Source organism: Neomonachus schauinslandi, chromosome 12 (genome assembly GCF_002201575.2).
Source record: "Neomonachus schauinslandi chromosome 12, ASM220157v2, whole genome shotgun sequence".
NCBI lineage: Eukaryota > Metazoa > Chordata > Mammalia > Carnivora > Phocidae > Neomonachus > Neomonachus schauinslandi.
Window position 1 is genome coordinate 37,704,833 of NC_058414.1, and position 24,784 is coordinate 37,729,616.

Consider the following 24,784-nt stretch of genomic DNA (forward strand, 5'->3'; position numbering starts at 1 on the left):
TGTAGTTATTCTTGTTTCATTCTTTCTTTATTTGAATATTTTTTTAGTTGTTTTCTAGAATTTTCGTCTGTCTTGTTAACCTTTAGATTCCTAATTTTTTAAATTAAAAAGTACTTATTATTTCCTACCAGTATCTTAATTTTTCCTCCTTTCTTGTTGCAGTATTGATCAATTGCACTTAGTACATTTATTTTTGATAATTCTTACATTCTGATAAATATATTTAAAGCTATACTTTTTCTAAATACTGATTTTTAGCTACATGTTACAATTTTTTACATTTAGGATGCCATTGTCCTTTAGATGTAATTTCTCTTGGGATTTCCTCTTTTTTTTTTTTAAGATCTTATTTATTTATTTGAGAGAGAGAGAGAATGAGCAGGGGTGAGGGGCAGAGAGAGAGAGAGAAGCAGAATCCCTGCTGAGCAGGAAGCCCGATGACGTAGGGCTGGATCCCAGGCCTCAGAGATCATGACCTGAGCCGAAGGCAGATGCTTAACTGACTGAACAGGCACCCCAAGATTTTCTCTTTAATACTAGAATGATTTAGTGATATATTTTACTTTCCAGACATATGTAGCTTTATTTTGTTATCCTTTTGTTACCAGATTTTAATTTTATCACATTCTGGTCAGAAAACATATTCCATATGATAGCTATTTAGAATTTTCAAGACTTCTTTTGTAGCTTAATTCATAAATAATTTTGTTTAAATAGTCCTCATGCATGCAAAAATTTTGCACACATATTTTGTGCTTGACTATGAAATTTATATGCTTTTCATTTATGTAAATATGATTAATAATAGAAACATACTTTCTTCTCTGTAGCATGGCTTAGATTTTTGTCTGTTTGATCTACTAATTCTGAAAAGCATACGTTAAAATCACAAACTACAGTTATTTTTTTCCTTCCTATAATTCTGTCAGTTGTGGTTTCATATATTTTAAATCTTTGATATCAGCTGCATATATGTTCGGGACTGTTACAACTTTGTGATTTATTGTAACATCTGTCTTATCCCTTATGATGCATTTTACCCCAAATTTTATTTTCTCTGATAGTAAAACTTCATCACTGCCTTTCTCTTGCATCATGTTTGCTTCACAGCATCTATTTTTTCTATCTTTGTTTTTAGCGATACCATAGCCTTTTGTTCAAATATGTTTCCTTTAGCCAACCTATTCTTAAATCTTATTCCTAACTACTCTGGGAGTCTTTGTCAGTTAATTCATGAGTTTAACCCACTTACATTTACTTGAATCACTTTAATATTAGAACTTAGAGTTGCCACCTTATTTTATATTTTATATTTACTTGTTTCTTTTTTTATCTTTTACCTACTTGCCATTAGATATATCAAATTTTCATCTGCTGCTTAAAAGTTATACATTTTCATTCTGTCATTCTAGAGATTACACATGAATAACTTTGACTCAGTCTTAAGTATTTTCCCCTAGGAACACAGAATGCAGATCAATGGCTATATCTACCATTTAACAAAATAATAGCTATAGCATACTCTCATGGGCCTTTCATCCCCTCTTCAGTTTTTTAGATATACTTATAGTTATGCCTTTTACAAAATAATTAGTTCTAACTCACCTATACTTCTTCCTAACTCTAATGCGATTTCAGTGCTGTCCTGATGTTAATTCAAAAACATCATTTTGGTGCTACTACTTTATCACATGGCACCAAAGCTTAAGTTAGTGGCCAGGATGTCTAAACTTTAGGAGAATGGAATAGATTGTCCCTGATCTACTCCAGATGCAGGTTTACCCAGTCACATGTATAAGATGAAAGATTAATTAGATTGCTTTCTCCCATTCCTGGTTACGGACACTTGCCTGCTTCAAGTACTTATTTTTTCCAAACATAATCTAGAAACACCTATGTGCTATCTCTTAAGAATTTCTTACAAATTTTTTTGTTAATTGATGAATGAGACTTTTTTTTTTTCCTTTTTGGCATCTCCAGAGTTGCATTCAGGAAAGGCAGTAAATAGTTTCTGTGAGTGTGTGATGTATTGCACTGGCTGTTTGCCCCTACCTAATTCAGTCATTTTATCTTTATTTTTTTATTCATTCCATCATTCTGTTATCCTTTGGAATGTTTGATTTCTCTTATTCTAACTTACGGCAATAAATGCTTAATTTACTGTAATACTTTATTGTTTAAACATGAAAGCACTTAAAACTATGAATCTCTGTTTAGCTAAGTCTTTGGCAACATCTCTGAGTTTCAGTATTCATTCTTCTTGTCATCATTTTACAAATAGTCTATATTTTTCATCTTTAAATGTTTTTATTTTCTCTTTGACTTGAATAATTGAGGAAACAGTTTTTAATTTGTAACTTTTATTATTAATCTAATGTTTTGTTACATTGTGGTCAGATAATATTGTCTATAAGTTTTGATTTCTTTTAAAGTGGTGCTCTATTATAGATTAATATGGGTATTTGTGATAAAAGTGATATTATGTGTTTTCCACCTTCCGTATCCTTATCATTTTTCCTATTTAACCTACTGAACTGAGACCTGTATAGTAAAATTACACCTCATTTTGTGCCTAGTAGCTTTGATTATCTATTTTAATGTTATGTTGAAAGCATATAAAGTATGACTTAAAGATTTTTTATCTTTAAATATTCTTTGTTGGTAATAATCTGACTTCTACTTTTGTTTGTAGTTGCTGGATAAACACACTTTTGTAAACATGTGTATGTACCTGCTTTTCTAATGTAAATTTAATTTAAGTACTTTGTTTTATTGTAAATTTTGAAAATATTATCTTGGAGCTCCTTTAGTACAAAACTTCAGCAACTTAAGTTTATTGTTATAATTATTCAGAGTTTAATTTATCTCATCTCATTTTATGCTTTATGTTTCCTTTATGTTTATTGATTTTTGGTAAGGATTATCTTTAAGTTTTTAAAAACTTTTCTATTTCTGTAATTTTCAAAATTAAGAACAAAACAATACCATGTGGATGTTCTAAAACAATATCATTTGAATCATTTTGATAAATCTTGGTTTCTAAGATAGGATTGTTGTTAAAATATAATTGTTACATTTTCAGGTAGCTTTATAATACTATGTGCAATAAATAGTTAGACTCTTGGCTTACTCAGTTTCAACTGTTATTCTCTCCACACCAGAATTTCTCATTTCTCAGAGTATATCCTTAAGTAATTTATTAAATACTCATGGAGGTTATAGCTTTCATGGGCTTCCTATACTGAGAATGGGAAAATCTAATTTTCATATCATAGTAATAATAATTAGTTGGGTTTAATATTTTGATTCACAACATTTTTTTCCTGACAGTCTGGTAGGGCAGGCTTCGCTGTTTTGAACTAGGTGCATACTATAAAGAAAAAGTGTAATGCCAACCTGACATTTGGATACTTGTATTATTTTAGCCCTGTATTTTATATTTTTATCACAATTTCTTCAAGTAGGCCTCCTTTCATTGAGTTTTTTTTCTTTTAATTTGCTTTCCTTGTTTTATGCTTGTGTTTTGGTTTAGTTTTAGTTAATATTTTCTTCAGTTTCTGTTATTTTTTTCTCTGTTGCTGTTTCTTTTCTGGAAACACTTTGTCTTCTGTATTAATTATCTTATTCATATTTTATTTTCTATTTTTTCTATCTGAGGTTGTTCTCAAATGTGTCCTCTCATATCAATGATTCAGTTTTCTGTAGCGTTAAATATGCCTTTAACTTCAAATTCATTTATGCTTTTTAGCACCTCTAACATGATTTAATTCCGTTAACACATTTTTAGTTTCCCTACTCTCTATCCATTCTCCGTGCTCCTTCACTTTCTATCCCGGTAGTCCAGAGAGTTACCTTAAAGTATTTTTACTTATGGGATACCTCACTTTCCCAGTTTACTTATTTGAGTTTTCAAGTTGATATTCTCTTTACCTTCACTTAAAATATTTAGTAACGGGCTCAGTTTTGCCTTTTTCTCCTGTATTTATCTGGAAATGAGGCAAAAACTTGTTTGTATAGTCAGCTGTCATCCACTTCTTAAATTATGCATCGCATTTCTAGCCTCACATCGGGAGGACGTATCTGTGTGCCTCGCTTCCTTTGTGGTTGCTGTTTTCTGGTGGTCTATCACCTAGTGCAGTTCTCTGCGCGTAGGTGAGATACTTCCAAATCTTGCACTCAGTTCTCGAAGTTAAAGGAAAAAAAAAAAAAGATTATTCCCTGCTCTCAAAACCTTTACTATGACCACCTATATCTATATTGCTCCACTTTGGGGTCTGGAGCTCAAAGTGTGCAGTGTGCACTATTCGGCCACCTTCCTGCACTCTTTTCCTATTCTGGTAGTTGCTTTCTGAATGAATGTGGAATCCTGAGAGAGTTGGAGAACTGGTTTGAGGACAGTTCCTGGGAAAGACAGTAGAGGTTGCCCAGCTTTCTCACTGGATAGACTTGGGATCTCCAGCAGTCATTGAGGTTGGACAAACCATCCGTCTGTCTTTGGAGTGAAGCTTGGATGCTTTTCTTAATTCAACTTTGTGACTCTTTCATATTCTAGTAACAGGTGTTAAGTTTAGTGTCCATTTGAACTTGTGAGTTTGTTTTTTTTTTTAAGATTTTATTTATTTTTTCAACAGAGAGAGACACAGCGGGAGAGGGAACACAAGCAGGGGGAGTGGGAGAGAGAGAAGCAGGCTCCCTGCCGAGCAGGGAGCCTGATATGGGGCTCGATCCCAGGACCCTGGGATCATGACCTGAGCCGAAGGCAGACGCCCAACGACTGAGCCACCCAGGAGCCCCGAGGTTTTTTTTTTTGTTTTTTTTTTTTTAATGTGACTGGAAATTTAGTGGGGAAAAGGAAGAGGCTGAATCAGAAACTGCTGGTCAGGAGACATTTAAACCAGTTGTCTAATGTTTCCCTTCACGCTCCTCCTCAGTGGTCATGGGGGTCTTGAGGGAAAAAATGGAAGTCTAAAAACTGTGCTATTTTACTTCACTTAAGTCATAGAAAATGCATGAAAAATTATCTAGAGAAAGTTGTAAATGCCTCAGATAATACTATAAAGTTATCTCTATGGAACTTTCCATTAACATGTAGAGAAGCTATAAAATATTTATCTAAAATAGTGTACTTAGCAGCAAACAGGTATTTCTTTAAAAAAGAAACTGTAATTACATGCTTTCACCTACATCCATTTTTATCTACATCATTAATAACTAGTTTATGAATACCTACTTGGAGAGTGACCTTGTTGTAGCTCATCCTAGCCTAGATATGCTGCAATTAGTGGTACCATTCAGATTAGATTATTATACTATTCAATCACCCAACTTCAGCTAATTTTGCATAAACTATTCCCTGAGAAAAACACTTGGTAGTGTAAAGATTGGTAGCATATATAAAGCTTTGAGCAGAAATTATAAAAGAATATGACATAGCTTCATTTTAACAGCACCTGGGTATAGGCAAAAACAGCTCTGATACCTTCATTTGCGGTGCCTCCCCTGTCATAGGTAAGACAAACTTCAATCAAATAATCACAAAGATAATTATAAAAAGTTTGATTCCAATGCTGAACCCACTTTATAAAGTTCTATGCAAATATCATTTATTATTTCCCTTGTAAAGTAAGAACAGAGAAGGTTGCTCTTATCTGATTGTAAGATCTCTAGCACTAGAGAGCTCTTAAAATCTTTGCTGCAAAGATAGTATTTTGCACTTTCTAAAGAAAAATGTTTTCCATTCTTGCACAGGATAGGTAAAGAAAGTGTAGAAGTTCAGTCTTGCCATTTCTGTTTCTGCATAAGGATGTTTCTATTTCTAGCACAGTTATATTTGGATTGCATTGATTCAGTGATAGGGTACATGTTCTGTATTCATCTTTTGAAAGAAATAAACAAAATGTACACAGCCAGGGGCTCCTGGGCGGCTCAGTTGGTTAAGCGACTGCCTTCGGCTCAGGTCATGATCCTCGAGTCCCGGGATCGAGTCCCGCATCAGACTCCCTGCTCAGCGGGGAGTCTGCTTCTCCCTCTGACTCTCCTCCCACTCATGCTCTCTGTCTCTCATTCTCTCTCTCTCAAATAAATAAATAAAATCTTAAAAAAAAAAATGTACACAGCCGGTACACCTGCTGAGTGTTATGTAAGAGCTGCTGTTCTCTGTAGGAGGCACGTGTTTACTTGTGCTGTGATCCCAGGGTGGACATCTTTGGCATTCACATTAAAAGATGACAGAAGAGATGAGATTGGTCTTTTAAGTTAAGACACTGACCTGCAATCCTTAACCTTTTCTTTTTATTTATATCCTCTCTTCCTAAGTATTCTCTCTAAATCTAGATTTTCTGAAGCCCCAAAATTCCAACAGGTGTTTTAGGCTCGGTTTCTATGAACGAATCCTGTTGACTCCCTGCCCCTACAGTCAGCCTGACCAATCTCAGGTGGTGATGTGCAAACCCTTGATCTCTCCTTTGGAAGAGTTATTAAACACATGGAGAGAGAATTGCTCTAGAATAAGAAAACACGACCTTTCACCAACTGTGCTTCTGTTGTCAAGTCACTTCACCTCTTTGAAAAGCAATTTTCTCTTCCTTTCTCTGTGAAATAGAGGTATCTCGGTCTCATCCTGCCCATATGCCAAAGTGGGAGATAAGACAAATAGGCCAGAGCCTAAGGGTCATCTGACCCGGCTATGGGAATAAAAGATTAATCAAGCCATCTAGCAGCAGGTTCCCTGTGATGTTTCTCTCGGGGTGATCTAGGAACTTCTTTCAGAAGGTGGTCTTTATTAATCTCCTAAAGTAAGTGTTTTGAAGGTAGGTTCTGTGTCATGTGACGAGCACAGCCCAGTGTCATTAGGTAAATGCAAGTTGAATAATGAGGGAGCTATTTCTTCCTAACTTCCACGAATAATAACAGTAGCTGATGGAGCGCATTTTGTATTTAGTGTCAGAACACTCAGAGACTACCAGAAGTGATCCATGGTTTCCAGGAGGAGTAATACGTCCTCAGCCAGGAAGTCACAATGATGATATAAGGCTCAAGAGTTTTTGTGGGGATTAGCTGATTTAGGTGCATGGTGAAGAGAGGCAGGGAGAGTCAGACCTGAGATATTTTCCACTGCAGCACCTGCTTCCACTGGGAACTTGAAGAAGCCATGTAACTTGTCTGGGCCTCTGTCCCCGTCTGAACAATGAGGTGGACTGTGTCTGTCTGCCTTCTCTCACAGACTCATTTGCAGTGATAAAGGAGATGATAAAAAAGATGAAGCGTCCTACAAATGTAAGATATTTAGTGGAAGGAACCGTGGACTGAAGTGTTCAAAACCTGGCTCTGACACTTATTAGCTCTGCAGCATGCACTACTGAAACAGTTTCTTCCTACGTAAAATGAAGGTTCGATTAGTTTATTTTTGATACTTTTCCTGTTAATAGAGATGGGTTTGTAGAAATTCTCTTAATGTGCATACAGCCTTAAAATAATTACATGTCTTGTCATTTTAGGCCTTGGGAATTCTGAGAAAACATTGAGCTAAAACTTTTGTCCGTCTCCTAAATAATGTCTGAGTTGACAGACCTCAGTCTGTTTTCCTATATCCACAGAATTTGGCTGTACTTAGTAGCACTCCAAGCTTTTATCAGTGCTCTGCCTTCACCACTAATGAGTTCCACTGTCTTCTGTTACCCATTTCGGTGGGAGGGGAGGGTGGGATATCTGGAGATCAACCTGGCAGTTTCAGTTTTACCTGGGTTTGCCCCGCACATCAGTGGATTAATCTATATATGTCTTCATAGGAATAAACATGCTCACTTGAGACAGGAATTTCTAGACTCTGCAACCATGACAACCATCTCCAGGCTCTTCATTTCGTAAATGTCATACCTGTAGTATTTGCAAGGGCCTTGGAGTTCTTCCCATCCAGGTCTCTCATTTTTCGTATGGGCAGCCGGGGCCCGGAGAAGCAGCTTGCTTTCGGTCACAGTGATCTGCACAAAGACAATCCCACGTCCCAGCAAAGCTGCATGCCATATACTTGGTTCCCTGCAGTTGAAGGGAGTCGGCCACGAGAAAATCAAATCTGGCACTTCCCCATGGTTGCAGCGTTCGTCGTAAAATCTGCCCTTTTGGTTTCTTGCTACTCTTCAAATAGAAGCAGAGGTGTTTGTTTTATTTCAGGTGTGACATTTTACAGAATTTAGCACTCCTGACTAAGAAGTGTGCTGGTGGTAATTACGTTTGAGTTCTTCAGATCATTCTTGTCTTAGTCTGGGCTAACTTTAAATGGCTTATTCTGTGCTAGCCGCTTGTGCTAAAAGCTTTACATGGGTTATCTCATTTAATCTTCCAGTAAAGAAGGTTATGACCTATGAGGAACTGCATTGTGCAAGTGAGCAAAGTGAAGATAAGAGAGGTTCGGTGATTTTCCAACGTCATGGAGTCCGTTCATGGTAGGCCTGAGATGAATTCAGTCTAGCTTCATGCTTGGCTGTGGTAGAAAGATCACGGAGTCACTCTTCTTGTCAGTAACAGTCCCAGATACTTCAGAATCACCTAGGCACATGGATTTGCTGGGTGCCCGAGTGTGTGCGCACCGAAGTATAAGATCTCCACAGAAAATAATTCCCGACAGCCTAGATGTGTGCATGTGTACATGGATATATTTATATATATAACGTAGCATGTCTAATATCCAAGTATCTTGCCATTTTCAGTTTATTAGGTTTCTATTGGTGGAGGAGATGAGCACTGGTATTTATTAGAAGGGGAAAGAGTCATCCTTTCTCCTCATAGCATCTTGCCCATAGCAGCTCTTCAATAAATGCCTATTGACTCAATCCTTATTTTCTAAGGAAAATGGCACTGGATCAGGAACCAGAAGCTCTAGGTTCTAGTCGTGGTTTTAACAGCAATTCACTGTAACAGCTAAGTGCCCTAGTTTTTCACATCTTCAAGGGAGGCCAGAAATGCCAGGATTGGTGATTCTGCAAGTAACATGTTCACTGTAGGGCTCAGAGCTGGAGTTATACATACACTTGGTCATTTGAGCATGTCAGGCCGGGTTGCCTGGCATTGTCAGATCCTGAGAGATTCATCCAGACTAGGGCTTTGTTGGTAAGCTCAGACCTCATCAGGGAGGTGGAAGGGAGTTGCCATGAATTTGGAGCAGCACTTGCCCGGCACATTGTTGCTCTGAGCAACCAAGTAGGTAGGTTAAGTGTTGTACCACTAAGGCTATGGAGAGAAACCGAGAGAGCCAGGGCTGCCTGTTAGGGGCCTCATAAAGGAATGACAGCCGCACAGAGACTCCTTCCTGTCCAGAGACTGTTAGAACTCAGGAGCCCCTGTGAACCAGTGAAGGTGGAAGGAGCAAGGTCCACATTGGAGAGACTGCAGGAGTGTGCAGATCAGGAAGTGGTAAAGAAAGAGAAATGATGAGAGTGGGGCAGAATCAAATTTAAAAGTTTCAAGAATCCCCTCCCCCCCCGCCCCACCACCACCTCAGGACCGTGAGCAGTAGCAGAGCTGTAGCAGTGTAGACCACAGGGCCTTAATCATAACAGGAGACCCGACAGCATGCAGGAGCGAGCATCCCTCTCCATCCTTCCCCTGTGCCCCAGCTAGCTGGCTGAAAACCAGGGAAAAGCAAGTCATAAACCAAAGATCGCTGAGCTTTGTGAGGTGTCCTGACCTCCAAGGTGCACGTTTCTATCCTCCCATCAACTGACTTAAGTTTTTCTGGTAAGAAAACTTTAGACTCGAGGGTGCCTGGGTGGCTCAGTTGGTTAAGCGACTGCCTTCGGCTCAGGTCATGATCCTGGAGTCCCGGGATCGAGTCCCACGTCAGGCTCCCTGCTCAGCAGGGAGTCTGCCTCTCTCTCTGACTCTCCCCCCTCTCATGCTCTCTCTATCTCATTCTCTCTCTCAAATAAATAAATAAAATCTTTAAAAAAAAAAAAAGAAAACTTTAGACTCATTTGATCATAGCAATATTAGATATTCGCAGCCCTTCTTGTACAATTCTAAATCCAAAATGCTCTGAAAACAGTTTAAAATAATTTTGTGGCAAACTCATTTGGTGGGAAACCAGACCAAAACAGACAGGATGCTATTTATAGTCTCTATTATTTACCTCACTTAGTGGGAAATACGTATGTTTGGTGGCAAAAGTACTCAGGTATTTGATCACAGAGTGCCTCCATGGACCAAGCTGTGGGTAATAGGCAATTTATGGAAAATGCATCTCCCTGCCTTTCTGAAATTGGAAGAATTCGGAATTCTAAAGACATCTGGCCCCAAGGATTTCGGAGAAGAGACTTTCAACCCGCAGACTGTTTTCTGTAAATATTGGTGCATTTCTTTATCCCTGGAGGAAATGAATGTTTCGTTTGTTCTTCTCACCCTTACAGAGAAAACAAAGTGGGGGGAGGGGAGAAGTCAGACAAATGGAAACGGCGGCTCGCGTGCTAATAAACTGCAGCCAAAGCTTTTGGGGGTCTAGGTCCTCCATAGGAGTCGATTTGGGGGGGGACAGAAATCCGGATCTGTACCTTTCCTGCAATTAAAAACAACAACAACAACCACCACCGATGTCGCTGTGGAACTGCAGCATCCTGGTCTTCCGTCTGGCAGCTGCCGGAGCTGCGGAGGAGCTGCTCGGCCTTCGGTGCGTGGGACTCGCGGAACCATAGCGCCATCTTTCTTCCAGATTCGGAATCGGATCTCCGCGCTGCCCCGGGCCCGCTTGCCTGCCCGAACCGGGAGGTCCACAAGGCTCCCGGCTCTGCAACAGTTCCCTGAGTGACTCCCAAACCGTAGAGGAAGAGCTGCAGAGAGGGCTAGAAAATGTGTTGTCTTTAGTCCCCGAGAAATTAAATTCGTAACCGAATCCGTTAGGGAGTGTGGGCCATAGACCCCGTGTTTCATTAGTGTGCACCTAGTAAGTCATTTTACACACTAGACATTTTAATTTACAACCTGCTGCATTGCAGCACTTTCCTGGGCCGTCTACTATGTGATAAGGTATTCTTCTAGCCGCCAAGGCTTCCAAAATATAGATACACTTTCTTAGTTCAGATTTTTTTCTTTCTTTTCAATTTCCAGTTGCAAATCAAACATGCAGTTACAGAAGCAGAGATTCAAAAATTGAAGACCAAGGTAAGCACCATTAAATGGTGTTTGAATTGTACTTTTTAAACTTCGGACGCTATGAATAAATTCAACCCTAGGACTAAAGGATTTGTTCCTATGCATTTGAAAGAGTACAAATGTGAGAGGTTCATTTCCACTGTTAGATAAGTAGACAGACCTGCCAGTGAGACACATGCCCCTAGGGGGTAAGCACCACCAGACTCCCTCAGTGAAAATAGCATGGCGTTTTAAAAATACATATTTACATATTTGCACATATGTGGCCAGTTCCCTCTGAGAGTTCCTCAAAAATTAAATAATGTTAATGGTTCTAGCATCCGAATTATGTTTTGACCACTAATTATGCTGTTATTATACAAGCTATTATGCTGTATCTCTTTCTCTTTATTTATCTTACTTTAAATAGGTTTATTCATTTACTTATTTTTAAATTCTTCATCAGAAACAGTGTATTTTAATGTAGCACATTAATACGTTTTCATAGAAAAAAATTCCAATTTCTAATAATTAAATATTACGAAATTTAATATGATATGTGAATAATTGATTTTAGACGCCAGATGCTACTGGAAATTTTTAGACAAGTTTAGTTTGCATTATTTAAATTTGTGGGAAAAAAACAGGTCTTGACAAAAGGGGAGTATGTATTTTTAGTTTATATATGAAATAATACAAGATGCGAAAGGGCATGTTTAGTTGGTAAATTATAAGGTACTTGTAAATTCCTAGAATTGTGTCTAGGTTTATCAAATATGTAATTTCAAGGATTTAAAAATATTTTTTGAATTACTTTAAAAATAATATTCTTTATTGTTTTTGTGGTCTTTTAAAAACTAAGACATAATTTCTGCCTCCACCACTAATGATCTGTTTTCCTGTTCACATTGAACACTTATTTTGGTTTTTCCATGTGTTTTAAATGGAGATGAATTAGCAGGGCTGTTATGGTTAAATGGTATTCTCAGCTAATAACTCTGTAGCTCTTAAGCCAAAACATGTCTATACATCATTCATGGTGTCAGCCAAGCTCTGTGAATAATCATTTTTAAATTAGTAGTGGTTGGTAAATAAACAACTTGAATACAAAACATTGCTTAATAAAAGATGCAGGAAAAACCTAGTCTTGTTTTAAATTGCTATTGTTTCTTAGCACAGAATGGAAGAATAGATTTTTTTTAATTGTTGGTTATAACCAGGGAGAAAGATTCCCCTGTGTATTGTAAGTGCTTTAACAAAGCTTATGTTAGACCAAAAACATTTAATTTAGAAAATCCTATAAATTAGTATTTTGTATTTTTCTCTTTATTATATTGGCATGTAATAGCTATAGTAGCTTACATTATTGTGACACTTTATATCCATGTTGATAATAGAATTCCTAATTTTGAAATGTTTTTTATTTTTTTACTTTGTAATCTGTTTTGTCAATGTATTTAGTTTAAAATATACATTAAAAGATATATATATATTTATTTGCTGAATGTGGTATGGTTTGGGGATGTCTTCGATTTTGAAAATTGTTAGTTTATAATGACTGCATCCTTTTGAACTTGAAAGGGAGCATGTGAACTAGATGAAGCACTAGTTTAAAGGTCCATTAGTGTGAATAAATGACCTTTGACCCCTTACCTAAAGGATCAGCCTTGAATTTCCATAGAAATAAGGCGGTTGGAGTGGTATACTATCTATTCTTAAGAGTCTCTGGAAGCAGAAACACAGGAAGCTGCCTTTTTGTTCCATGAGAGGGATTTAAAATAAGTCAGCAATGATTTATATTTTTACTTACACTATCTTTTACACTTTTATGCAAATTGAAGTTTATAAGGCTCTGGAAATTCAGAGCAGTGCCAGCAAAATAATGAGCTACAGACTATTTTCATGTCAGTTGAAATAAAGGATGTAATCATATTATTAAAAGGGATAAAAAACAAAGTAAAAATAACTAACATTTATCAGATTATGCCCACGGAGCTGTTCCAAGCATGCTGTTGTGGTACATCACAATTCCATCTTATAGATAATATACCTGAGTCTTGGAGAGCTTCAGTTACTTGCCCAAGGTTTAAAGGCCACTAATGGTAGAGCTGGGCTTCAACTCTAAACTGAATGACTCCAGAGACCCCTTCTTAACTATTAGGCCAAACTGTGCTTCTGCCCCTCTCTCCTTCCCAGTGTGCCTCTCCCCCTTCCACTTTTCAGTTAGTTTTTTTACATCTAATTATATGTAGGAAAAACGTCTAAAAGAAGGTACATTGAAGTTCATTGGGTAGAATCCAGTCAAACTCTAAAACAGTGTGTACTGCTCACAGAGTTTCAAACCACATGGTGCAATGGAAAGATCATGGGAGGGGAAATCAAATCCAGGTTTTATTATTTCTCAGATGTGTGACCTCAGTTGGACAAAGCATTTCCCTTTTCAAGGCTTCCATTTCATAATCTCTGAAATGCTGAAAATAAGTCTTACTCTTCTCATCTCAAGGTTCTAGATGATTGAGTCTAGGTGACAATGGAACTTGATTTAAAACATGCTATAAAAGCATGACGGATTTTGCTGCAGAATACCCAGACTATCCTTGCCTTGACATTTGCTTTATCCAGCTGCAAGCAGCAGAAAATGAGAAAGTGAGGTGGGAGCTAGAAAAAACCCAACTCCAACAGAACATAGAAGAGAATAAAGAGAGAATGCTGAAGTTGGAGAGCTACTGGATTGAGGCTCAGACCTTATGCCACACAGTGAACGAGCACCTCAAGGAGACTCAGAGCCAGTATCAGGCCTTGGAGAAGAAATACAACAAAGCAAAGAAATTGATCAAGGATTTTCAACAAAAGTAAGCAGCTTCTAATGACTAAGGAATAGTTGTGTGCATCTAAAGAAGTCTCGTATCCAGTGATGTTGTAACATCTAACAGAATAGAAAAGATAATCTTGGTGATCCTTTAAGCATTCAGACATTCAGTTTTGGAAATCACTTCTATCATTTTTTCATGTGAGATTATATTTGGTTTATTTTACAGTTCTTGGCTGTTGGTTACCCGCTGGTTTCTTTTTGATAGTCAGTCATTCCTAGTAACTATGAAAACGTGTAAATCTATGTCCTTTTGGGAACAGCTCTGAGTAGGAAGCAAGAAGCCCCGTCGAAGGCACGCGGAATGACTGACCATTGCAAAGCAGCAACTGGGGCCTTGTGGAGGCTGCCTCTATCTCTGTTCTTAGAATCAGGGACTGCAGAACTTTCCCACCTCAGATAGTGTAAATCTCGACTAGCAAGACCCCTGCCCTCCCATTTTCCGTTGCTCAGCTGTTGAGAGAATCACCAGGGGCTCAGTTCACTGCAGTGAGAGAGTCCAGCAGCACACTCTGCTTTTGAATCTCATCAGCTCTTTCCACACGAGTGCTGCTTTGCTTCCCTCTGTTGGATTTTGGTGTAATTTCAGGGAGATGGTTACTGGATGTTTTTCATCAGGTACCTCTGGCCAGCCAGAACAATAGAGTCGTGCCCGACCACTTCTGGTCTTCCAGGCCAAGCCTTAGAAGCTAAGCGTATGTGTAAGATTCACAATGTTTCTGTTACTTCCTATCACAGAAATAATATTTTTCATACTTAAAGTAGACTGCTATAAAATATTTATTGTGAAAAAGGGGAAATTACTCTTTGTGGTCATGAATCCAGTACATCGCTATTTTAACTCTTCCAGCCAAAAATGTCATACCTAATTGTATTTCATGTGATAACTTCTATAGTAAATGTTGCCAGATTTGCAGGTTGTATTCCAGGCTCTCAAAATGGAGATATTTTCTCCTTCTCCCCATATTATCCTCTGGTGTGTAAGCGACGGCTCCCCCTCAGTGTTTCTGACCTGCCCAGTCCTTCGCCGCTGTCATTCGTAGAAAGCAAATTGTAATTATCTTCTGTAAACTCTTACCATCCAGTCCCATCAGTTTAGGAAGTATGACTTTATAAATATGGCATTATGACTGTGTGACATGTAGTCATTTCCACTAAATCAGCCAAGGTGGGTCGTTAGTTCAGAAGCTTCTTTCTAGACCTGTATGGGTGCCCTAGAATCAGGAGGTAACAAACGAAAACCCCAGTAAGCAGAATCCAAGCATTCTTCTTTAATTTCCAATCCATTTAAATGTTTTATTTGCTTTCGTTACTAGACAGCTTTCTTCTGTGATTGAGTCTTGTTTATTTAAATAGCTGCCCAGTTATTTGTCCCACTGTGCAGTTTATTGCTTCAGATAAGAACTTTCACATGTTTCCTCAGTTATTGAGTATTTGATGCCATCAGATCTTTTATTTTTTTCTTAAGAGAACTTGATTTCATCAAGAGACAGGAAGCAGAAAGAAAGAAAATAGAAGATTTGGAAAAAGCTCATCTTGTGGAAGTTCAAGGTCTGCAAGTACGGGTGAGTTATGTGCTCAAAACCACTAAGTAATAGGATGGTTTTGCTGAGTACTTAGAGAGGAGCGCTGGCTTAGAGTTTTATGGATGAATTTTTTTTTCCCCCTTAGATTAGAGATTTGGAAGCTGAGGTGTTCAGACTACTGAAGCAAAATGGGACTCAAGTTAACAATAACAACAACATCTTTGAAAGAAGAACATCTCTTGGTGACGTCTCTAAAGGAGATACCATGGAGAATTTGGATGTCAAGCAGACATCTTGTCAAGATGGCCTAAGTCAAGGTTTGTTTAAACCAACCACAAAAATTGTTTCCAATGACTATAAAATTTGGCCTCACATTCTTCTTTTTCTTACCCAGAGATTTAAAAGTTGAGACAACCTTCCTGCCATGAGAAAGAAGAAAAGGCTTATCAAAATAAAAACCCATCATTTGGCTCTTGTTTTATCAAAAACCAGTGCCTTGATGAAAGGAAATAACAAAATTGCAACTTAAGCCAAATATTTTTAAGTCATCATAATATTGATAGACTTAATGAACTACCTTAAAAATATAAGTAAATAAACTACCTTACCATGATAGTTCATCCCATCTAGGGTGAGCTACTACTTATGTATTAATAAGTAAATCTTGCAACTTTTAAGTCATTAGAATGAAAATCTTTTTCCTAACATCAGAAGGCTGACTCCCTACTTCTAGCACTTGGAATTCATTGAGTTAAGAAGTTCTGTATAGTTTTGTGCTCTTACCTTGGTGTCCTCTCTATACTTCTCAGTCTTTCCTGTCAAAGGGCAAATAAGACCAAAACCCTGGAAACATTTGCAGTCGTGAATGTTTGTCTTATTTTATGCACCAGCCATAAAACGGTCACTTGTTTTCTCACACAAACACACATCCGTACAGAGGTTGTGTGTATATGAATGTGAATGAATGTTTTAATATCTATAGTATATTTATAAATTAGAAAATATATAAGAGTTTATAGAGATAAATACACAGGAGGATATAAAACCTTTGGTTTCATCTTTTGAAGTTTTTACCTAATAGTTCCCGGAAAAAGGGAAAGGAAAAGAATGTTGTGAAGCAACACCAGACAACTCACAGGTGGTGATTTGACAATGTAGGGAAACTGTTCACTAATGAGCAACCGGTTTAGTTCTCTGATGATCTTTCTCACATATTGAAATGTCTCCAGTAAGACTTCTCTTGATACACAAGTGTTTATATCATATCATTAACTTTTAGAACTGCGCTCTTAACCATTAAAAATAAAAAGTATTGGAAATCTTCATTTAACATTAAAGTGCGATCTAGAAATTCGAGACCATTTACTACATTTATATCCTTTTGCTGGGCTTTCCCTTAATAAAATATAATGTGTAAATAATGCCCCCTGGGTAGCTTAAAGAGTAGTGTTTAGCACCAGCATTACCACTAACTGAAGAGCTGTGTGTCTTCAGGAAGGTCATTTAGCATCTCTGGATTGGTTTTACTATGTATAATATAAAAATAGTAACACTTCTGTTTTCTCCATACTAACGGGTGTTTTGAGGTTATGTGACTTGGTCACTGAGGTGAATAAAAGCTTTTATAGGATTATAATTTTTATATCTGAAACTCCAGAAGATTGATTTCTAAAGAAAAAGGTCAGAAAAAAAAATCAATGTTTTTTTTTCACCTTTTTGACTATTTTCATTCCATTAAGTTAATTGTAGTTTATAATAAATAAGTGTTTCTGCTGTGACATGCACCAAGTATGATCAGTAGCCAGTGGCTTTCCAATGTTCAGTTCATTTCTGTTCATTTATTTCCATTCAGAAATCTGTATCTTGTCAAACATATAATTGATGGTATTTATTAAATTATGGGACTACAGAAGATCAACAAACTCTACTATTAACATGCTGATTTGGATCAAAACCTTATATTTCTTCTGAACCCTTTTCCTATTCTACACCCTCCATTTTGCCACATAATTATCAGTTTCCCTAGCAACACTGTCGGCTCACAGTGAGATGCAGAGACTACTAATTCTTACTGAAACCAATCCATGCTTGTGCAGTGGAGGTAGAATCAGTCATCTTAGACATTTGTAGCATACATATCAAGCGGTGCTCTCCCAGTTTTGCTGCCGAGGACAGTCAGTGATAAATCTCCTTGAATTTCAATTGCTTGATCACATAAACTAAAATGGCTTGGTCAGTAGCTAGATAGGAATGCTCTGGAAAGCACTTTTCTAAATTGATCCTTTGCTTCTGTTGCTAGGGAACGCTGAAGTCCTAGAGGTTTAGAAAATGAAGTAAAACTGAGGACCAAACACAGGCCATTCGGCACTTCAAGATCCCTCCCACTCCCCCTACCCCCCCACACATACCTTTTTGCAACAGGATGAGTAGAGCAGTTGCCTTCAGTCCTGCTAGTTTCTGCCCCTTAAATGCAGTGCCCCTTCTTCCCACTTCCTGTGGACTGTCCAATTCTGACTTGCTTTCTGAGCACTGGAGTGTTATTATTGATAGGATGAGTGAGTGGTTTAGCAGATCTTTAGGCCTTGAGGCAGCCCAGTGAAGCAAAAGGATTATCAATTAAAGTCAACGAAAAACTATGTTAGAATGAAATACTGAAAGAAAGAGAAAGGAAGGAGGGAATGAAGGAGGCAGAAAGGGAGGAGGAGGAAAGGAAGAGCCTGCAAGCAGTCATTTCTTCGCAGGGAGTCAAGTTCTTCTAAGAATGAGCTTCCCAGCTGAGGAGGGATTAATTACTTGACTCTCGGTATTTAATTATTATAAGTTTTCAGAGTGATAAAATTATTTTTCAAACCATACAGAAATTTACCACAGTTACAGTTCTATTTGAACACTGTTTGTGTGGCTCTCTCTGTAAACCAAGCCTACTCAAGTATCTCATTAAAATTTTGGTAGATTATACAAATCCATTACTTAATATGCTCTAATACACTTTTCTTATCCTAGTACATAAAGCAAACATAACAATTTTTTTCACCAGGAGCCATGGCAGACCCTTATTAAGGATTATTACTAAATTATTAAGAGTTATTAATTAGCACTTACTATTTATTAATAAGGCACATTGTTTTACCTGTGATCCAGGATGTGAAAAGTAATTATTTTGCCCTCCTACCATGTGTTTTGTTGTCATTTCTTAGTGCCTGAGTAGTGCTGGTCTATGTAAGAGTTTTCTATCCTATATCCAGGGGCCCTAAGTGACTAGAAATGTCTGCGACTGCCCAGGTTTTTAAGTCATGATTAGAATAAGAGCAGAGAACAGGTTAGAGAGATCTTGGAAGAAAAGGGTTGTAGTCTTAGTTTGATTGGATTCCCTGGAAAACTCACTTGAAAAACATGAGCTTCCTGCACTTCAGATATTCCAGGATCCTTAAGATGATACTGTTTTTGGCTTCGAATATTTTAAACGCTCTTGTGAAAGGTTCTGCATATCCATAGAAATAATGAAAGAAAAACTAGGACTAATTGGTAGAAGTTACATATGAAGGCAGATTATCATTATCCTGCCTCAGGAGGTTAGAAGTAAATTTATGATACCTTTAGACAAGTGTTTTGAACACTGAAAGTCTGGTGCCACACTGATTTGTAAGAGGAAGGATGGCTTCTAGGTAGAAAGAACAGTGTTTGTCCCTGCCAGCTGTATAACAAGGCATGTCATTTGTAGGATAAAGGGTGAGGAAGATGAATGGTTTGGTAGAAGACAAATATATAGATGAGATAAACATTTTAAGAGATGAGAGGGAGTTTGAAGAAGAAGGAAAAAATGAATAAAATTAGAATAATTTTTTTTTCTGATTCATATACCTTATGTTAAAGGTATGCTTCAGGGTATTCTTGGAGTAAAAGTAGGCTTTGAATGCCCGAGAAGAAGTCATGACTATTTCTGTAAGCATTGTGATTCATTAATCGTTTTGAGGCATAACAGGAACTGGGTCACTTGTAGGTTTGTAAAGGTAGTTCAGGTATCCCCATGAAGTTCGGGTGTTATTACCAAATCCTTCTTCTTTCTCACACCTATCTACTCAGCTAGTGCGCCACTAGTTAGAAAACACTGAATGTTATCTTCCCTAAAGTGTGAACATGAAGGTTTATATAAACCCTTTTATTCTTAGTTCCTTTAGTTACTTACTATTCCTTAGCTCTAACAAGAACTGAGCCAGAAAAAAAAAGACTAAAGGTGCAAGATGGCAGATTGTAGGAAAGTCTAGACTTTCAGCATAGATTGTATCTAGAATTAATTACTCAAACCTGGGTGTCTTTAAAAAAATATATATATATATATTTCTTAGCTACTTTCCAGGTAACTTAAGAATATTCTGGAGAAAGGAGCATAAGGATATGAAAATAATACCTTCTTGCTTCCTCTCCTTTCCCTTACACTTTTTCCACAAAATGGTTTGGTTATTAAGATAAAGCTTTAGATTTCCTAAAAGTTGATCCCTAAGATGGTAGTCTGCACCTGAATCCTAAACCCAGCATGCTTGGTCAGAAACCCAGGATTTGTGGACATTTCAGTGAAACTCAGCGTGCTTAGATATTTAAGCCAGCCAATTCTCTGATCATCAGGTCATATCCACATGTATTTGCTTGTTCTGACCCAGTTGTTAGCTTACTGGTTTGCATGGAATCTGATTTCTCTGAATTAAATTATTTCTTTGAAATTTACTCTGATTTCAATAAAGTCTTTATCAGGAAGAGCAAAGGTAAGTAACCAACTGCCATTAAGGGTATGTACCTTTTTTATCTATATGTTTTATCCTTATATTTCATTCACTCATATATTGTCTAGAAGTAATTTGGAGAGATGCCTTCATATGACAGGATTGGGTAAATTGATTGTGGCAAGATAAGAAAGAACAGGGGCGCCTGGGTGGCTCAGTTGGTTAAGCAACTGCCTTCGGCTCAGGTCATGATCCTGGAGTCCCTGGATCGAGTCCCGCATCGGGCTCCCTACTCGGCAGGGAGTCTGCTTCTCCCTCTGACCCTCCCCCCTCTCATGTGCTCTCTCTCATTCTCTCTCTCTCAAATAAATAGATAAAAAAATCTTTAAAAAAAAAAAAAAGATAAGAAAGAACAATGAGGATGAGTACAGAGTGGAGCCAGAAATAATGCTGCAGGTATATATACCATGCTTACAGTATTTCTGAGGCAAGGCCTTTAATTTGGCTCTAAGCTTCCTAGTTGCCAAAGGAAATAGAAACCCTTGTTCATTACATTATTCACAGTGTCCATAAGATAAAAGAACAAACCATCTGCTTAAAAGAAGTACAACTAGTGGCACAAATATTTGCATGATTTGGAGAAAACAAGGAAATCCACTGATGATTGTTATTAGGACATTTTCACATAGTGACCCTCAGTGTAGACTAATGGCATCACACAAATATGTAATGTAGTGTTCAGTAAAACCAATTTAAATTATTGAGGAGAGGATAGATAAGACACGATGTACTCAGCCATCTGTTGGTCTAGTTTGGTGCTCAGGTGCTCTTTCATGTATATCAGGTTAAATTTGTTAACCATGTTCAAAACTTCTAGAATGTGTTACTGAGAGAGAGGTGTTTAAAAAAAGTCTCACCCTGTAATTGTGGAGTTTTCTGTTTCTTCTTTTGGTTTTGTCAGTTTTTGCTTTATGTGTTTGAGGTGATGTTAATAGGCACATACAGTTTAGAATTGTCATATCTTCTTGGTAGATTGACCTTTGATCATCAGAGAATGTTTCTATTTTTAGTAATTCACCCTTAATATCTGCCTTGTCTGATATTTGAAGAGCTATATCAGCTTTCTTTTGGTTAGTGTTTGTATGGTATATAATTTTCTTATACTGTAAACTTTCTATGTCTTTTGTACCAGTATATAGGTGTTTATTTTTTATTACAGTCTCTCAGTCTTTTTAATTTTTCCCAATTCTTTATTTTTAAGATGCATTTAGAAAGTTCTTATTTAATTTATTTACTGATATGTTGAGTTTAAACCTAAGCTCTTACTATTTGTTTCTAATCTAACAAACAAAAATCTTTGTTCTTTTTATCTGCTTTCTTTTGGATTAATCAAGTGGGGATTTTTTTTCTAATTTACTTTTTTCTGTGTTAACTTTTATTCTTCTGTTTTTGGATACCTACAGATATAATTTAGAATATTTGCAGAAAAGAATGGACTGAATATACATTCATGTACTTCCCATTCAACTGTATAAAAAGAATTTCTTTTTTTTAATCTTTAGACAACTTTATTGGCATGATTAAAAACATTTTTATTAGATGATGACAAAATATGTAAACATGAAAAAATATTGGTGGCTCTACCTTATAACCAATATTTTAAATTTGAATATTTGATATTTGCCAGTGTATTGCCAGTTCCTTCCTTATTTTATTAAAAACAATCCATTTATTGGTTCCATGTGAAATCATAACAATTATTTTTTGGGGGAAATGAGTCCCTACTGCAATTGAATATAAAAAAAAAATCTTTTTTAAAGATTTTATTTATTTGAGAGAGAGAGCACACAAGCAGAGGGAGGGGCAGAAGGAGAGGGAGAGAGAGAATCCCAAGCAGACTCCATGCTAAGCATGGAGCCTGATGTGGGGCTCGATCTCACAACCCTGAGGTGATGACCTGAGCCAAAATCAAGAGTCAGATGCTTAATCAACTAACCACCTACATGCCCCTAGTTTCATAACACCTGAAACTAAGATATCACTGTATGTTAATTATACTAGAATTAAAGAAAATTCTTCTGTAACTGGAGTGTGACCTGTGTCACTGAGTAAAGAGTTAATAAAAATCCTCAAAAAGTTGGGGTTTGGGTTTTTTAAAATTCTTTTTATACATGACATGTCTTATAATCCTTAATTGCTTTTAATAAATATTTAGTGGCAATATATTAGAGGTTATACACCTAGGCAAATGCCTCGAGTATGGTTTTCTGTATAACTAATAATTTTGTACAGAATAACTAATTCTGTACAAAAGAGTACAGATCTGTATATTTAACAAACAGTTAAGCTGCAGATGGGGTTAATACATTTGTATAAGATTTAAGCTGTCTAACACAGTCGTGTTCTGGAATCAAGTTCCTCTTCTACTCTGAGGTGAGCAGAGTGACACCCATTAGCTGGCCAGGATTCTCTTCCTTAAAAAATAAACAAATAGGGATGCCTGGGTGGCTCAGTTGGTTAAGCGGCTGCCTTTGGCTCAGGTCATGATCCCAGGCTCCTGGGATCGAGTCCCACATCGGGCTCCTTGCTCAGTGGGGAGCCTGCTTCTCCTTCTACCTGCCGCTCCCCCTGCTTGTGCTCTCTCTTTCTCTCTCTGACAAATAAAATCTTTTAAAAATAAATAAATAAATAAAGCAAAACAAAAGACTTGCTTATTCACAGAGATAAATACTGAATCCAGAAATGCATTTTACATACATTTATATATATAACCTATATAATATCATAACCAACTTGTGTCTATACAAGGAACCCAAAGTTGGTTTAACATGCAAAAACTCGTATAATTCATATATTAACTAGAGGAATAATCTATATAATCATCTCATTGGATGAAGACAAACATTTAATGAAGTTAAACACTTATTCATGATAAAAAGTTTATTAGAAATACAAAAGTTTATTAAACTAGAACTTTCTTTTTTTTTAAAACTAGAACTTTCTTAACTTGATATGTGAAGCAAACAAAAGTCTATCAAATTGCATCATAGTAAGTGGGGAAATGCTAAAATCAGGAACTTCTTTTAAAATTAAGAATATTGTTAACATTTCACCACTTACTGTGCTATAACCATTTCTATTCAGTGTTTTCCTTGAGGTCCTAGCAAGGACCAGACAAGCAAAAGAAATAAAAAATATAAGGAATAAAAAAGAAAGTAGCAAATTTGTTACTATTCACTGATAATAAAATTGAATACATAAAAAAAAAAACCTTCAAGAATACAGATTATTAGGGCACCTGGGTGGCTCAGATGGTTAAGCGTCTGCCTTCGGCTCAGGTCATGATCCCAGGGTCCTGGGATCGAGTCCCGCATCAGGCTCTCTGCTCCTTGGGAGCCTGCTTCTCCCTCTGCCTCTCTCTCTCTCTCTCTCTGTCTCTCATGAATAAATAAATAAAATCTTTAAAAAAAAAAAAAAAAAAAAAAGAATACAGATTATTAGAATTAATAAGAGTTCAGCAGGATGGATGGCTCCAAGAATCATTAGACATCAGTTAGTTGTAACAAACAGAAAATGTCATTTTTGTACAAGCGATTTATAATAGCAACAAAAAATATAAGATAGCCAGTATGAATTTAGCAAAAGAAGCTCAAGAGCCATGGTAAGATACTCAAGAAGACCTGTATAAATTGGTAGAGGTAGGAAGCCTCAGTATTACAAAAATGCCATAACACCAATTTTTTTAGTTTTATTTTATTATGTTATGTTTACCACCATACATTACATCATTACTTTTTGATGTAGTGTTCCATGATTCATTGTTTGCGTATAACACCCAGTGCTCCATTCAATATGTGCCCTCTTTAATACCCATCACCAGGCTAACCCATCCCCCACCCCTCCCCTCTAGAACCCTCAGTTTGTTTCTCAGAGTCCATAGTCTCTCGTGGTTTGTCTCCCCCTCCGATTTCCCCCCCTTCATTTTTCCCTTCCTACTATCTTCTTTTTTTTTTTTTTTAACAGGTAATGTATTATTTGTTTCAGAGGTACAGGTCTGTGACTCATCAGTGTTACACAATTCACAGTGCTCACCATAGCACATACCCTCCCCAATGTCTATCACCCAGCCACCCCATCCCTCCCACCCCCCACCACTCCAGCAACCCTCAGTTTGTTTCCTGAGATTAAGAATTCCTCATATCAGTGAGAACATATGATACATGTCTTTCTCTGATTGACTTATTTCACTTTGCATAATACCCTCTAGTTCCATCCACGTCGTTGCAAATGGCAAGATTTCGGGTCTTTTGATGGCTGCATAATATTCCATTGTATATATGTACCACATCTTCTTTATACATTTATCTGTTGATGGACATCTTGGCTCTTTCCATAGTTCGGCTATTGTGAACATTGCTGCTATAAACATTGGGGTGCACGTGCCCCTTCAGATCACTACATTTGTATCTTTGGGGTAAATACCCAGTAGTGCAACTGCTGGGTCGTAGGGTAGCTCTATTTTCAACTTTTTGAGGAACCTCCATACTGTTTTC

At 37.1% G+C, this 24,784-nt stretch overlaps 1 protein-coding gene across 4 annotated transcripts in view; it reads left to right on the forward strand.

Annotated features, from left to right (window-relative positions):
* Positions 1–24,784, forward strand: part of PPP1R9A (protein phosphatase 1 regulatory subunit 9A) — a 296,367-nt gene that overhangs the window by 234,232 nt on the left and 37,351 nt on the right. For all 4 annotated transcript variants that reach the window (XM_021689634.2, XM_021689633.2, XM_021689637.2 and 1 more), the window contains exons 7-10: positions 11,095–11,148; positions 13,741–13,970; positions 15,456–15,552; positions 15,659–15,830. In XM_021689634.2, coding sequence (XP_021545309.1) covers positions 11,095–11,148; positions 13,741–13,970; positions 15,456–15,552; positions 15,659–15,830 — 553 coding nt within the window. The remainder of the gene's footprint in view (positions 1–11,094; positions 11,149–13,740; positions 13,971–15,455; positions 15,553–15,658; positions 15,831–24,784) is intronic.